At 42.1% G+C, this 16,814-nt stretch overlaps 1 protein-coding gene across 1 annotated transcript in view; it reads right to left on the bottom strand.

Moving 5' to 3' along the window:
- Positions 1-16,814, bottom strand: part of PPM1H (protein phosphatase, Mg2+/Mn2+ dependent 1H) — a 143,879-nt gene that overhangs the window by 34,875 nt on the left and 92,190 nt on the right. Inside the window, exons 7-8 of the mRNA XM_083182308.1 lie at positions 13,765-13,828; positions 6,151-6,258 (exon numbers count right to left, since the gene is read on the bottom strand). Coding sequence (XP_083038434.1) covers positions 6,151-6,258; positions 13,765-13,828 — 172 coding nt within the window. The remainder of the gene's footprint in view (positions 1-6,150; positions 6,259-13,764; positions 13,829-16,814) is intronic.

Here is a 16,814-nt window from a genome sequence, read left to right as displayed (position 1 = left end):
GCCTTCCTGACAGAGCCCTTTTTTTCAAATCTGACATGTATCACTTAAGTGGGGATAACTTTTTTTTGCTTTTACTTATCCCAGTGATTTTGAGATTGTTTTCTCGTGACACATTGTACTTCAAGTTAGTGGTAAATTTGGGTCGATACAGTCTGTGTTTTTTTGTGAAAAATGCCAAAATGTCGTAAAAAAATGGAAAATTTAGCAATTTTCAAAATGTTAAATTTTCTGCTTGTGAGACAAATAATCATACCACTCAAAATAGTTAATAACTAACATAGACCATATGTCTACTTTATGTTTCCATCATTATTTCAACATCCTTTTAATTTTTTTGGACACTAGGAGGCTTAAAATATGAATAGCAAATTCTCAAATTTTCAAGAAAATTTCAAACACTGATTCTTTTAGGGACCAGTTCAGTTCTGATGTGACTTTGAGGGACTTGTATGTGAGACACCCCCATAAATGATGCCATTTCAAAAACTGCACCCCTCACAGTATTCAAAACAGCATTTTGGAAGTTTGTTAACCCTTTAGGTGTTTCACAGGAATTAAAACAAAGTGTAGGTGAAATTTCAAAATTTCATTTTTTTTGCAGATTTGCAATTTTAATACATTTTTCTAAGGAACACAGTAGATTTTACTAGAGAAATGTGACTAAAAATTGATTCCCCCAATTCTTTTGTTTTCATAAATATCCTATATGTGGCCCTAGAGTGCACGTTGACCAAACCACAGGCTTCATAATAGAAGGAGCACCTACTTGATTTTGGAGCCTCCTTTTTATGAGATTATTTTTTAGGCACCATGTAGGTTTCTAGGCACCATAAGATGCTAAAAGTTAGGAACCCCCCCACAAGTGACCCCATTTTGCAAACTACACCCCTCAGGGAATTCATCTAGGGGTATAGTGTACATTTCAAACCCCCAGGGGTTTCACCAATTTTGATACAACTGGGCTGTGCAAATGAAAAATTACATTTTTTACACAAAAATGCAGTTCTGGCTCAAAATTTTTCATTTTCACAAGGAATGAAGGAGACAAAGCACCCCAAAATCTGTGCCCCAATTTCTCCCGAGTACGGCAATGCCTCACATGTGACCAAAAAATACCATTTGGGTGCATGGCAGGACTCAGAAGGGAAGGAGTGATTTTTGGATTTTGCAGCACAGATTCTGGTGGAATGTTGGTGGGTGCTATGTCGCATTAGCAAGACCCCCGAAGCACCAATACAGTGGAACCCCCCCGCAAGTGACCCCATTTTGCAAACTACACCCCTCAGGGAATTCAACTAGGGGTATAGTGTACATTTCAAACCCCCAGGGGTTTCACCAATTGTGGTACAACTGGGCAGTGAAAATGAAAAATTAAATTTTTTACACAAAAATGCAGTTCTGGCTCAAAATTTTTCATTTTCACAAGGAATGAAGGAGACAAAGCACCCCAAAATCTGTGCCCCAATTTCTCCCGAGTACGGCAATGCCTCACATGTGACCAAAAAATACCATTTGGGTGCATGGCAGGACTCAGAAGGGAAGGAGTGATTTTTGGATTTTGCAGCACAGATTCTGGTGGAATGTTGGTGGGTGCTATGTCGCATTAGCAAGACCCCCGAAGCACCAATACAGTGGAACCCCCCCGCAAGTGACCCCATTTTGCAAACTACACCCCTCAGGGAATTCAACTAGGGGTATAGTGTACATTTCAAACCCCCAGGGGTTTCACCAATTGTGGTACAACTGGGCAGTGAAAATGAAAAATTAAATTTTTTACACAAAAATGCAGTTCTGGCTCAAAATTTTTCATTTTCACAAGGAATGAAGGAGACAAAGCACCCCAAAATCTGTGCCCCAATTTCTCCCGAGTACGGCAATGGCAGGACTCAGAAGGGAAGGAGTGATATTTGGATTTTGCAGCACAGATTCTGGTGGAATGTTGGTGGGTGCTATGTCGCATTAGCAAGACCCCCAAAGCACCAATACAGTGGAACCCCCCCACAAGTGACCCCATTTTTCAAACTACACCCCTCAGGGAATTCAACTAGGGGTATATAGTGTACATTTCAAACCCCCAGGGGTTTCACCAATTGTGGTACAACTGGGCAGTGAAAATGAAAAATTAAATTTTTTACACAAAAATGCAGTTCTGGCTCAAAATTTTTCATTTTCACAAGGTATGAAGGAGACAAAGCACCCCAAAATCTGTGCCCCAATTTCTCCCGAGTACGGCAATGCCTCATATGTGACCAAAAAATACCAGTTGGGTGCATGGCAGGACTCAGAAGGGAAGGAGTGATTTTTGGATTTTGCAGCTCAGATTCTGGTGGAATGAATGGTGGGTGCTATGTGGCATTAGCAAGACCCCAGGGTATATATAAAAAAAAACCTGCACCCCCAAAAAGTTGCTGATCAGTTAATTTATACTGATCAGCACAAAAGGGGGGGCAGCAGTCAGTTGCACAGGCAGCACAACCTTTGGTGCAACTGACAGGTATATATATAAAAAAAAAAAACCCAAAAAGTTGCTGATCAGCACAGATATACTGATCAGCACAAAAGGGGTGCAGCAGACACAAAATATAGCACTCTCTATCACTCTCTGTCACGATCTGTCACGATCTGTCACGATCTGTCACGATCTGTCACGATCTGTGACTCTATGACACTGCAGCAGCAGGACACAGGAAGTCACAAGATCCAGGAAGCATCCAGCTGCTGGCAGCACGCTACCAGCAGTGATCAGCGGTGATCAGGTAAGTATCAGGCAAGGTTCAGGTATGTATAGCACGACAGAGTGGCCGGTGACCGCTCTGCACGCCATTCCAGACCAGAATGGCGTCTGCAGCGCAGTCACCGTTAGTTTAAATCACGCGCCATGGCTGTGATTGGTCCGTCGGTCCGACGGACCAATCACAGCCTTGGGGGCAGGTGGGGTGAGGTGTGGTCATCACCGGTGACCCCCTCACACCCGGCGGTGATTGATCCCTGTGTTACCGAGCGTCTGATTCGCGTCTGATTCGCCGGTAACACAGGAAAACGCTGCGATTGGTTGTTCACATTGAACAGCCAATCGCAGCGATCGCCGACGGGGGGGAGGCATCGCCGCCCCCCCTGGGCATGCTGGGACATGTCTGCTGTCAGGGACAGCAGACATCGTCCCTCTGTCACCGCGTCCCTAGACGCGGTGACAGTTTAAAGTCATGACGTATATATACGTCATGTGTCGGGAAGTACATCCCGGCCATGACGTATATATACGTCAAATGTCGGGAAGGGGTTAAGTCTTTCTTAAGGTGACCATACACGTTTATCGCATCCGGGATTATCGCATCCGTTTTGTACTTTTAAAGTACAAAACTCATCTCATGTGCGATAATCGCGCCGTGTACCTGCGGGGATGCAATACTTGTCCCCGCAGGTACAATATTGTGAAGCACAAAAAGTATCTGCATGCAGTACTTTTTGTGCTTCATTGCATCACATCAGTACAGGAGTACATGCGATGTCCATTAGTAGCTATCAATTTAAAAAAAAAAAAACGGATCACATCGCACCCGCACATGTAGGGGGATCGCATCACATCGCATTTTAAAGTACAAAACGTACAGCCCCATATCTGAACGTGTATGGGCACCTTTAGGCTTGTTTTCAGTTTTTTTTTTTCATATTAAGTCAAGAATAATTTGTTAAGTGGAAACCCATGCTAAATCTCTGACGGACCTTTAAAGTGGTTATTAATAAAAATGGAACACCTCAAATAACATGGATGGGAAACCGGACATTGAGCAATTTTGAAAAATGTATTATTGGTAATTATGAGTAGTGTCATAGGGAGGAGGGGAGAGGGGGAGGGGCTATGGAGGTCAGTGTTCATTTCCCAGAACATCCACCATGCTCAGCTGCCGTTGGCCACTGCAAACTGAATTGCCAGATGCCTGCTGCCATACATGATAAGTTAGCAGTGTATACGGCTGCCAATGGCTTCCTTCATCTTGCCTGCCAACTCTGCCGCCAGTACTATGCCCATACAAAAATAAAGAGGCCTTAGTGTGGCTGCACATAGAGGCAGGGAAAAACTGCAATCCAGGAGGAAACCCAGCAACAGCCAGGTAAAAGTAAAAGAGTAATTACTTGTGAGCACTGCTGATCGCTGTAGAACATTGCCACCGGTAGATGTAGGTACACGCTGCAGGCTACAATATACTGGCACTGCATACCAACTATAAAAAATGCATTTTACCTAAGTATTTGCAGTGCTGTTTAAAGGAGCCCATACACGGTCCGTTGTGTATGGCTCCGTTCTGTACTATGCGATGCGCGCTCCCGCGCATCACATAGTACGGTACAAAAAGTATGTGCTGCACATACTTTTTGTACTAGCTACAGTATACATCGGATCGGATCGCAGTGCATGCACACTGCATGCACTAGGGATGCGATCCGATGTGTGCTGTTTAAGCACACAACGGATCCGATTAACGGACCGTGTATGGGGGGCTTAAGACATTTGCCATCTATAAAGGCTTAGGTACATTTGAAATATACCTGCTATCTTATGAGCTTGGGACTGCACTAGTTTAGTACAACAGGACTTAACAGAACATAGACTATAAGGAAATTGCATCCAATGCATTAAAAAATGCTTCCCCACAAAAACACAGCAGGAAAAATGTGTTGCAACTTGCGCACAGCCTCATTATTTTGGCAATTATGGTAGATTTATTTGCCGCGAGTTGTATTATTTTGGGTACTTGTTTCCTAGCAGGGCGCCCATCGCGGGCATCGCATGCCATTATAATAACATGCGATGCGACCGACGCAATTACCGTGATTTTACATAGGGAACAATGTTAAATGTCCCAATTGACCCGATTTCACATAGGGAACAATGTTAAATGTCCCAATTGACCCGATTTCACATAGGGAACAATGTTAAATCCCCCCCCCCCAATTGTTAACGCCACTCCACGATCAACGTCAACCCGAAGCGTGGCGAGCGCAGCGAGCCCGCGAGGGGCGGCGGTACGCGTCCTCCGACCGTTTCATACCCCTACTATCCACTAGGGCATGGAGTGAGAATAGAATAGTGTGGCGAGCGCAGCGAGCCACCGAGCCCGAAGCGTGGCGAGCGCAGCGAGCCCCGCGAGGGGACGCGTATACCTTCACAGGTATCCACATCCCCTTGCGGGCTTCACAGGTGTCCGCGTCCGCTCGCCACGCTTCGGGCTCGGTGGCTCGCCACACTATTCTATTCTCACTCCACGCCCTAGTGGATAGTAGGGGTATGAAAAGGTCGGAGGACGCGTACCGCTGCCCCTCGTGGGCACGCTTCAGGTTGACGTTGATCGTGGGGTGGCGTTAACAATTGGGGGGGGGGGGCATTTCACACTTCAGAGTGGGTATTTGGGGTCTGTGGGCCATTTAACATTGTTCCCTATGTAAAATCGCGGTAATCGCGTCGGTCGCATCGCATGCGATTTTTTGTCAGCATGCGACGCGACCGACGCGATTTTTTTTTACTAACGATGCCCACGATCAAAATCGTGGGCGCCCTGCTAGGAAACAAGTACCTTATTTTGAAAGGCAAAACCAGACTGATTTTGCCTTTTAAATAATTGCTGATTTGAATGTAGCAGATACATTTCAGAAATCCTGTGGTTGATTGCAATTGTAGGCTATTACATTTACAGTATATTGGCAAGAACAACTAGTAGGCCTTCAGCACTTGCTTAAAAAGAGGAGGGGGGGGGGGGGTGGCTGCTGCTCACACCCATGGACTCATTTACAGCTGCTTCCAGAAATTTACCGGCTCGGTTTTCTATCCCAATCTGCCCCTGGGCAAGTTATATGCTGTTACTGCTCTAGGGTGGAGGAGACACCACTGACAGTAAACCGAGGGGGGGGGGCACTGTATTAGAACATTGAGCAAATAGGGCAAGAGGTATGGACCAGTGGCGGAACTAACATTGGTACAGCATGGGTCCGAAATGATATTTTTGCACGTGGGCACCCACTTACAGGTTCCGTCACTGGTGTGGACACTGCACTTAGGACAGAATACGAGGAACTGTTCAGAGTTATGGTCACAGTTTCACTTTGTTCTCCGCTTAAATGCAATAACAAGAAGTAGAGGTTGGTGGCACTTACCTCAGGAATTGAAGAGAGAAAGGGTTTAATGTAAATATTGGAGTCATGGACTTTCAAATCATGATCACCAAGTCCTCTGGTTACGCCTATTGTTGCCATCACACGAGCCTGTGCGTAAAGAACATTGAAATTCTGTTAAAATAAAACAATGTGAACATTTTCTCCAACAGTTTTAGAGCCCAGGAACTCTGTTTAGTTACAGTTATTCACATATAGTCGGCCACCGTGCTGAAAAAGGAAAACAAAATAAACTTGCACGGTATTTGCAAAAGTACAAATGGTACTACTGTATGTTGCATTGCCAGTCCTAAGGCTCAGTCCTAAGGCCCTGCAATGCATTTACTATTGAGTGATCTACTGTTCTCAAGGACTGCAATGCTTGTTACAAGTACTAATTTTCTGCAGTCCATTTTTTTCTTTTATACAGATCTGGAACTCAATCAAAAAATAATAGCTGATGGCTAAGTTGGTGCTAGAAACCATATGAAATGATAATGAAATATAATAACTAGTTACCAGATAATACACAAGTACCGAATCTATTTAAATATAAAATCTGAGCCTGCTAATAAAAACCATTAGCAATTTATACAAATAATCATAACAATATGTATACTGCCCTTTCATAACACAGAGCAAACAATGTATTTCTCATATAATCAAAAAAGTATTAATGTTAAATTCCATAATAAGATGCTGTACCGTAAAACATGATGTACAAAAAGAAAAGAAATTCCACTGGTATGATGTAATAATCACCATATATATATATATATATATATATATATATATATATATATATATATATATTTATTTATTTAGTGTGTGCAGAGCCCCAACAATGTCTGTTTAAACAATGTGGTCACAAGCCATAGGGCACCCCAAAACTAGGAAATGTGAGTGCCGATGGTAAGTGTATATATTGTTTATTAGATTAGTTATGTTTGTGGTCACATTCTCTCATGCACCCTGCTTTAACTAAGATTCCATAGCTTATGTTAACCATTTCCCTAGATGATTAGTGACAGGTGTGTTGGTAGCTGCTCACCTATAAAAGCAAAGTGTGCTGTGAGCTTCAGACCAGGTAGCATGCCTGGAATCAAACATTGATGTGATAGCTATTGTAGCCATTTTCAGCGATAGTGTTAGTACCTGCAGAAAAGTGGGGCCCCGTGAAGGGGGCTGCAGGCTTAAATGCATTGATCAATTCATGAACCAAATCTCCACTATTTATTATCAGTTAATTTAGTGTGTGCAGAGCCCCTACAATGTCTGTTTGTGCAATTATGTTTGTACAATAAACTTTTCTTTTCTTCATCTACCATTCGAGTGCCGGTTCCTATCCTTCTGCAAACAAAAGGGGGGTAAGTGCTTTATTTATTCTACTTCGTATGTTCCTGGCACCGGATACACCATCTTAATACAGAGTGCCATCCTGTGAACCAAAACGACTAACTATATATATATATATATATATATACACACACACACACACACACACATACATATCAGCTATATATTCATATATCAGATTGCATAATCTGGGATGGGGGATGAATCCCTTATTAGGAAAATACTCAGCTTTGCCTTGCTTTCTGACACTCGTTATGTCAGCTTGGATTGCACAAGCCGACATAAACGCCAGCGAGGTGAATCGGCATGTTTTTAAGCTAAGGGAGCATTATTTGAAAATGTTGTTATTAAAACGGATATTGTTTATTTAATGGATGACTCAGATTTAATATAGATAATCCTTGACCTTAATGCTTTTTCCGCACTAAAAAAAAATAAAGATACAACCAGGACTCCAGGGGTGTATTAGTGTACATCTTCTTACATGTGCTAACAACACATATATGTTATATGCTGGGTGAGGAACCCAGGGGTGTAACATTAAGCAGATCCTTACATGTGACGTGGCTGGATGCTAGCTCACCATATATGTGATATGCTGGGTATGAGAAACAGGAGGTGTGGCAGCAGGCAGCTTCTTATATGTGACCCGGTTGCATACAAACCTCCATGTCTGTCATGCGTGATGTACGGCAACTTCACAACTCATCCTACACTCCCAGTTTGAGAAACCGAAGGTGCGGTCCACACTTGCTGCAGTATGAAGCAGAAAAGGACTATACAGAATCCAAGGGGGTTTCTCTGGCCCCAATACAGAGCATTGGCCCACATCAATGGTCCTTGGTCAAATCTTGGTGGCTGCTTTGGGACATTACTTTGTATGTAACACGCAGCTTCATACTTGCTGTATGTAACACTATAACCTTTAACTAGTGTGATGTCTTTGGGTGGGTTTCCTGTGCTGATCTGGGGAGTCCCGTGCCCTGGACTTGAACTTTAGTTTTAGGTATCAACCAGATGATGTCACCAAGTATGGTTGGTGGGCCCATAAATTTGTCCAAAAATAACGCTAAGCACCCCACTGTTGCTCTCTGTTAGATTGCAGCGTTTATTATATTATTTTTAGCAGTACTTCCTAACATAGCGTGTCTCAGAACAATAGCAGCCCTTAATCCGTTTTAAATTAGGGTGTGCAATCCAAGCCACCCCATACCTTATCAGCCAAGGCGGATATCGCCCCAAATTAGACGTTTTTGAATCTGACCCTCCTTAGGAAGGTAATTTCAGGGGTAGATGTATGAAGCAGTGATAAGGGAGGATAAGTGATAATGTGCCTGGTTCTTTATCACTGGGCAATCAGCTCCTGACTGTTAAATTACAGACTGGGTTTAAAAAGGAACAGTCAGGAGCTGATTGGCTGGTGATAAAGTACCAGGCACTTTGGGCCTTATTCAAGTTCACTCTTTCTGACAAAATCCTTCAACCATGTGCACTGCAGGGGGGCAGATGTAAAATGTGCTGCTTTATTTTTACACTGCAATATAGATCTCACTTTGAAGTAAAACCCCACCCAAATCTAATTATCTCTGCACATGTTACATCTGCCCCACCTGCAGTGCACATGGTTTTGTCCATCATAAGGTGCGTACACACGGGGGGAGATATATTGCTCAGTGTCTCCTTTTCATCAGCAACCAGAGATGGTCGCTGATGAAAAGGAACCTCTGACGGCGGTGCCGCAGAGGTAATCAGCTGGTCGCAGGAGCATTTAGACATTGGTTCCCCCGGCACACTGAATAGTTTTAGCAACCAATCTTGAACACTACATGATAATACCCTGCACCTAGATATAGCGCTAGGGACCCCCAATATACAGAGAAGCCTCGACGCGGCTTGGGGGCATGTCATACACCTGCGCAGGTATATGTAACCAATATCTCTGAATTCTATCATCATGTAGTGTTTAAGATTGGTTGCTAAAACTATTCAGTGTGCCGGGGGAACCAATGTCTTGTTACTTACTAATTATTGGACATATGTATATGAGCAAGACCCCCTGATTTCCGTCAATGATTAGCTCATGGTCAATCTACGTTTTGGAGAAGTATTTTATTCTCAAGTATGGATGGAAGCAAAGGAGGACCACAAAGATCCGTGCTCACCTCACATTTTATAATTCTTATTTTTTTTGGTTGACATCATTATGGAACATACAGTATATGGTTAATTTAGTTGTTATCCAGGAGATATTTGCTGCTGATGCGTGTATTATACGGTGCTCAAATGGAAAGTACTCATTTAATTTTATGTATTTGTTGTGATTCAATAAAGAAAAAAAAGGAATTATTGACCAAATATAAGTTACAAAGCATTGTACATGTATTTGGAAATAGGTTTCAAATAAAGAAGAAAAAAAAGTTTCCACAACCAGAATAAACAATAAAATAACTTCTGAAAAAGGTATCAATGTACAGTCCACATTTTGCTTGAAACGTTTCAACCCTGATTTTGATTATAAAAAGGAAGCTGCCTGTTTCTAAAAGTACACAAGGTCTAAATTTTTGGTCATTACTGTTTCCAAAGATGTGGGTGGTGGGGGGATGGTGCAATGGAAACTCAGAGATGTAAGATGTATTTAACCCCTTTCAAATGCATACGTAGTAAACCAAAACCTGGGAATTATTGCTTATTTTGGTGCTTTGTTTGTGTTTTCATAGTACACTATTCCAGACTACATTCATGTTCTCTAGGATTAATGTTTTCTGTTCTTCTTGATTGGCATATAAATAATTTCGTACTATACGACTAGACAGGGTGCTTCCAAAAAACAGCATGGAATTGTATTCACACAGCATGCACAGTGATTGGCACTGCTGTCTCATCATGGGTTCAGTTCTGATTAGCGCCCCCTTTCTGTGCGGGTTCCCTCTGGGCTCTCTGGCTTCCTGTCCAAAAATATACTGTTAGGTTAATTAGCTTCTGATGACATTAACCCTGGTGAGTGAGTGAATTTGATTACAGTTCTTTATATGATTGGTGTTCTATAAATAATCATCATCTGTGACATTCTCTTATCACAAGTCATGGAAAATAACGTATTTCACTGTAGCGTTTGTAGCGTGAGAGATCCCTGGATAGAATAGGGCTCTCTCAGGGCATCCTGGGAGGTCAGTGTCCAGCAGATGTTCTGTATGGGGTGTGCTATAACACATTTACTCACTCCACAGGTGCATATTGTACAGCATTATCTCACACGCATGTACACAGTGTAACATCTGGGTATCCATGGCACAGGAACACTCCTGCAATGATAAGGTGTTCGCAGAGAATACTGGGTACAATGGGCTCAAATTCAACAAAATATTATGTCGGAGTCTTCTGCAACATTGGACTCACAGGAGTGCAGCAAAGGACATGAATACACCATGCCTACCTGGCATGTTCACATCAGATGCGACTACACCGGGCTGGGCTTGGCCTGATATGGTAGCATCTGAAGTGACTAGTCAGAAAGCCCACACTGCGGGTATGGGTTACAGCAGTGGTAGCCAACCCTAGCCCTCGAGAGCTACCAACAGTTCCCATTTTCCAGACAACCTAGCTGCTGCACAGCTGCACTCATTAATCACTGACACATTTTAAAAGATCCACAGATGGAGCTAATTAGCTCACTTGTGATTCTGTGAGGAGACCTGCAAAACATGCACTGTTGGTAGCTCTCGAGGACTAGGGTTGGCTACCCCAGGGTTACAGGGTCAACACCTGAAATAGGTCAACGTGGCTAAGGTCGACAGGGTGGGAAGTTCGACACAAGCATTAGGTAGACAATGGCAAGGTCAACAGTGAAAAAGACAACAAGAGTTTTTTCACTTTTTTAATGTCACGAATTACATAGTCGACATGGACACCGTTTAAGGTGGTTATTCAGGTTGATTCACAAGGCATACCCCGGCTGGCTATTGGCAGGCCGCTCGCCCCTCCCCTCGCTTTGCACGCATGGCACTGGCTGCGAATAGATGTTTAACATAAACATGCATTCGCAGGCTGCAGGGGAACACCCACATCATTCAATGGTCACCGACCATCGAACGATGTGGAAGGCACACGTATATCTAAGGTTGCTCTGAGGTAACCCTTAGATGTGCATGGGCAATCTGAAGGAAGTGGGAACACCCATGAAATGCTGGGCGTTCCCATGGGCAAGTCCCCAGGACCTATGCAATGTTGGCTGCGTGCATGGCTCACTATGCTTCAGGCACACTATTATTTTCTCCCCCCCCACAGCCAGAGTGCTTGGAATCTGCACAGAACGTGCACCTATGCGGCACCGGCTCTCCCAAGCCACCACACTGGTCTCACTCTGTACCTAGCCCTGCTACAGTCTCTCCGTGCAACAATATGTCCCCAAACTTGGCAGACTGAATCATTTCACTCTAACAATACTTGCAGGCATAAAAGCATAATTATACCCAAACAGTAATTTAATACAATTAATTGAATTACAAAAATTATTACTACTAATCCGTGTAGTATAATAAATAATGAACCCCCATTGTGTTCTCAGAAGTCATCTTGGCCTCATTTATATATGGTCAGAGGACCCCTGCCACAAACATCCTTCGATGTCACAGCATGGGGTGGATAATTCCACATAATACACAGGATAATGCAAAGTACAAACAGCAGGGCAGAAAGATGATTGCCAAGTATAACGAGATAGCAGGAGACTAAATCAATTCTCATTTCATTCTATGATTGCAGCAAAACATCACAATTACATGTAAGAAAATAATTTTGAGATAAAAAAAAAAAAAAAAACGGTTTAAAAACCAAAGATGCACCTGACAAATCGTTAGTTCCCATGCATATTACTGAATGCTGGAAAATCAATCAACATTTGCTCAGTTTTGTAAGGGACCAACAAACAGCATCTGCATTTACAGTATGTGAATGTAAAAACATAAAAATGAAAAAACTAACATATTCCAATCGCTTACAGATTCCCACTTGACTATAGTACAATGGATGTACCTAATATCTGTCCATCTTTGCCTATAATAGCCTTGGTAATTTAAAATTTTCTCTGAACCCATTTCAGGCTGTACTTCCAGACTGTTTCAGCAATGTTCCTGGCTGTCAAGTGTACAGACTTTGGTCTGTATTCAATCCCGCCGAAATTTTCACCAGCTGAAAAAACTGCAAAGATTTGCCTTTTCAGGATTCAATCACGGGCATTTTCCCCTGTTTTTGAATACATTTTTTTTGGCAAAAACGGACGCAAATTCACGAGGTGTGGGCAGCACCTTGTGAATTTGCGGCAATTCCGTCGATACACGCGGTTTTCGCCGGTGCTGGATTTTTCTCTGAGCCAATAAATACATCAGCACTGGGATTGAATAGATGAATCTAATTTGCCCCCAAAAATGGGCGAAATTGGCCGGGATTGAATACAGGCCTCTATGAGAAAACATTATGTGGTTACTTTTTTATTTTACAGTTTCATCTAAAAGTAACACATCTGAATACATATATGTCATCCTTGGGTCAGTTATGTGGTGAGGGACAGGATTCACCTCAGTTTGTTCACGTTTTATGATTGGAAACCATCAGCACTGATTTTACCTATTACAATGACCATAAATACTTGGAATTGGTCCTAGACCATCAACCCTCGGCACCCCAGGGAGTCATGGCACACAGTCTTAAAGGCAATACATTTTCTAAGTGTGATTATTACAAGCTTATACTGCATGGAGGTGACTTACAATGGCTTCTGAAACCGCAAGAGTTATTTGTATCCTTTTTACTCTGCCATGCATGGTCCAGCCCAGGTCAATGAACATGTGGTTCAAGTCTGCTCACAGCAGCTTGACACCCCGTTTACACCGCAGGCTGGACCAGGGTTATTGCTGTGGCTTCCCTCTGCTGACTCTCCATAGGCTTGCAAAAAACCCCCACATAAACAAGATTTCCCATGGAACGTTCCAGATTATTGGCACCTCCAGAGCACGTGTAAAAAAAAAAAAAAAAGCTTTAGCAGGACTTGGTAGACCAAGTACCAGTCCCCTAAATGAGGCCCCACCGTCATTAGTACTTTACTGAAATAGATCATGTTGTTATTGTAAGTAAAATAATTAACCAAGAGTGCACCTACAGTATCTCACAATGAGCTACAGTAGGATCCCCGAGCTCTGACCAGCCTGCCATGCAAGTATACTATAGTAACCTATATTCTACTAATGTGGATGACAAGAATCTTACCTTTTTTCCTTCTCCGTATATTAGAGGGAACTTTAAATCTTCATCTTCAATTGTCTTGTAGGCCCTATGCAGGAATAAGGAGAAGAAAATTCTGTCATTTCAAGGGTAGCTTTTTGTATCTCATTTTTTTTTTTAATAAAGATTTGTAAACACCAAAACAAGTAATTCATGGTGGTGGTTAAATAAAAAAAAAATAACCACAATTGCTATTAATTCCCTTTCTTGTAATTTAAATAATAAAAAATAAAAAATGTTTTGTCTATTATTGGTGTAATATTGAGACCCGCTAAATCAGCACGGGGTAAGAAAACCTTCCAAACCAAAGGTGTTTATAGTAAAATAACTACATTCTACCATACACTTATCTGATTTGGGATGATTTCAACCGATCCCGGCGGATCAGGCCAAGGAATCGGGGCAAATCGGATGTGGTATTTAAGACTTCTGCAAACTATGACATGTGGGTCTCTGTTTATGTTTCTACTTCAAAATCATAGGAATTCTGATTAAGTGTAAATAGACCAAAACTTAACAGGGTAGATCAAAATGTAGAGAAGCCATTCCGCCTTATAAAAAGGTGGTTAGCGTCTGGATTTATAGTATCTTCCTTCTTTGGGTTATTTTGCATTGTATATGGAGCTTTATTCAGACTTGACCGCTAGCCAGAGAATTTGCAATTTGAGCGATTAGCAAATTACTGCATACAGTATTATGTACCATTCACATCGCGAATGCGTGAGGGGAAATGGCAACAAAAAATGAGCATGGGTCATTAATTTAATCCTCTCGCAATTTGACTCCCAGAAAGCTGGCATTTGTGGGTGGAAACCTGCAGATTTCTTGGTTTGTCTGAAAGAAGGCATGCCCTGGTGTTTTTGAGGAGGGTCTGTGTTGTCAGCGATGACCACTTCCAGCCTGTCTCAGACTCACATTTGCGCACACAGTAAAATCCTTGTGATGGTCTGTGAATTGTGTATGGATTTGTGACTAGATGGTGATTAGTGATCCATTCACAATTCTCTCCCAATTTTCCAAGGGGCAGTGGATTACTCCTTACAGTCCACTGCAAATTCTCACATTAGTGGTCAAGTCTGAATTAGGCCCAGTGTGTGGCGAACGCAAAACTTTTTAGTGCAAGTTAAAAAACGTTTCTAACCTTGATCCTGATTGAACTCATTGGTTTATATTCAGCAGCAAATACATCATTCCTAAGCTTCAGCGTGAGCAATAATATTTACTAACATTATATTATGGCAAGTAAGTCAACAAGCATTGGGTCGACACCATTAGGTCGACATGGGTCTAGGTCAACAGGTCATTCGGCCGACACAAGCATTAGGTCGACATGGGGTTTTACCTGGGTTTTTTACCTGAATGTCGACACAGTCGACATGGACGCAGGTTAAAGTGCAATGCTGCACTCGCCATGCTTCGAGCGCAGTGCCTTGCTAGACGCGGCACACTATTTTATCCTCCCACCATGCCCTAGTGCACATGTCTTCAACCTGTGGCCCCCCAGATGTTGTGGAACTACATTTCCCAGTATGCCCTGACAGTTTTGGCATGCTCTTATAGGAAAAAATGTGGCAATGCATGTTGGAACATGTAGTTTCACAACATCTGGAGGGCCATAGGTTGAAGACCCATGCCCTAGTGGATGGTAGAACAGGAAATACCGCCTGTCTGCACATGTCGGCTCAAAAAACTATGTCAACCTAAAGCCATGTCGACCTAGACCAATGTTGACCCAATGCTTGTCGGCCATCATGCTGTAGACCGAATGACCGCATCCCTATATAATATAGCACCAGCATTTTCTGCAACACTTTATATTAATGGCTGCAATTAATGTTCTGTGGCTTTAAAATTCAAAAAGAGCTTAACATAACTCGATGTCCAAGGTTCAACACCAAGAAGCCCAGATGTAACCGTCTGCAGATATTTCCATGCTAGATAAACTGTCCCTTTATTCCAATATATTGTACACATTTGGCAATGAATAAACCCGAAATTTGTGAGGGTATAACTATTCCTTTAGGTACACAGAGTAGACCCTATGCTCGTGTTCATTATTTGTAACAATCCCTATACATTACTGATGTCATTATTAGTTCATAATATAGCTGTGATGTAAATAACTAAAACTTATCACATCATGGCATACAAGTGGCACAACTAGAAATCCCATAAAGGATATAACCTTCAGCTAACATTCAACCAATGCAGTCATTATTGGCGGTTATTGGCTTGTACTGCTCGTCCTTGAGTACAACTTCATTCTGCCTCAATCAAAAAAAAAAAATCTTTGTTCTACAAAAGCATTGAAAGAGAAGTGAAGAGTAAGACAGGTAGATAGAAATGTTTTAATGGAGCTCTGGGGACACTTTCTGTACATCTGAACAAAACACTACAGAGGATGAAGTGTAGCATTATCATAGCACAGCTACATCGCCACCCTCGGTACACTAAATACATTCCATTTACCGACTATACTACAGGGCTCAAATCCCAAGTGAATAGCATGAACATTATAAATGGAAGCAGCACAATATAGTACTTTATAGAACACGATTTGGGACAGAAGGGAAATTTAACCCCAAATCAAAACATTACAATTTCAATGCCAGTAATATGAGATATGATTCACCAGTTAGTAGCGTGTGAGCACCAACCTAATTACTCACATTGCGTGTCATGTTATATGGACTGAAAGAAGTTCTCTAGCAAGAATAAATGGAATAAAAATACTCTTTGAAGACCAAGTGTAGTTTTGTTCTTGCTTTTAAAAGCACATTCTTTTTTACAAATAATATTAACTAATAAAAAACGTTAAAGTGTAACTACTGTATAACTGTATACATTTATAGCTGCCTTACAGTTTTAGTTATCATTCCACAGACTATGCCACTTAACCACACCAAAACACTGATTTTAGGCACCTAGTACGCTAATAAAGGGGTGTACACACGGAGAACTTTTAATAGGAGATTTTGACTAGATAGTCAAAATCTCGTAGGTAGTTAGCCAAAATCTCCCTATTTTTCTCCTGC

Source organism: Crinia signifera, chromosome 4 (assembly GCF_055691185.1).
Source record: "Crinia signifera chromosome 4, ASM5569118v1, whole genome shotgun sequence".
Classification (NCBI taxonomy): Eukaryota; Metazoa; Chordata; class Amphibia; order Anura; family Myobatrachidae; genus Crinia; species Crinia signifera.
Note: the sequence above shows the minus strand (reverse complement) of the source record. Positions and strands in the feature narration are given on the sequence as shown.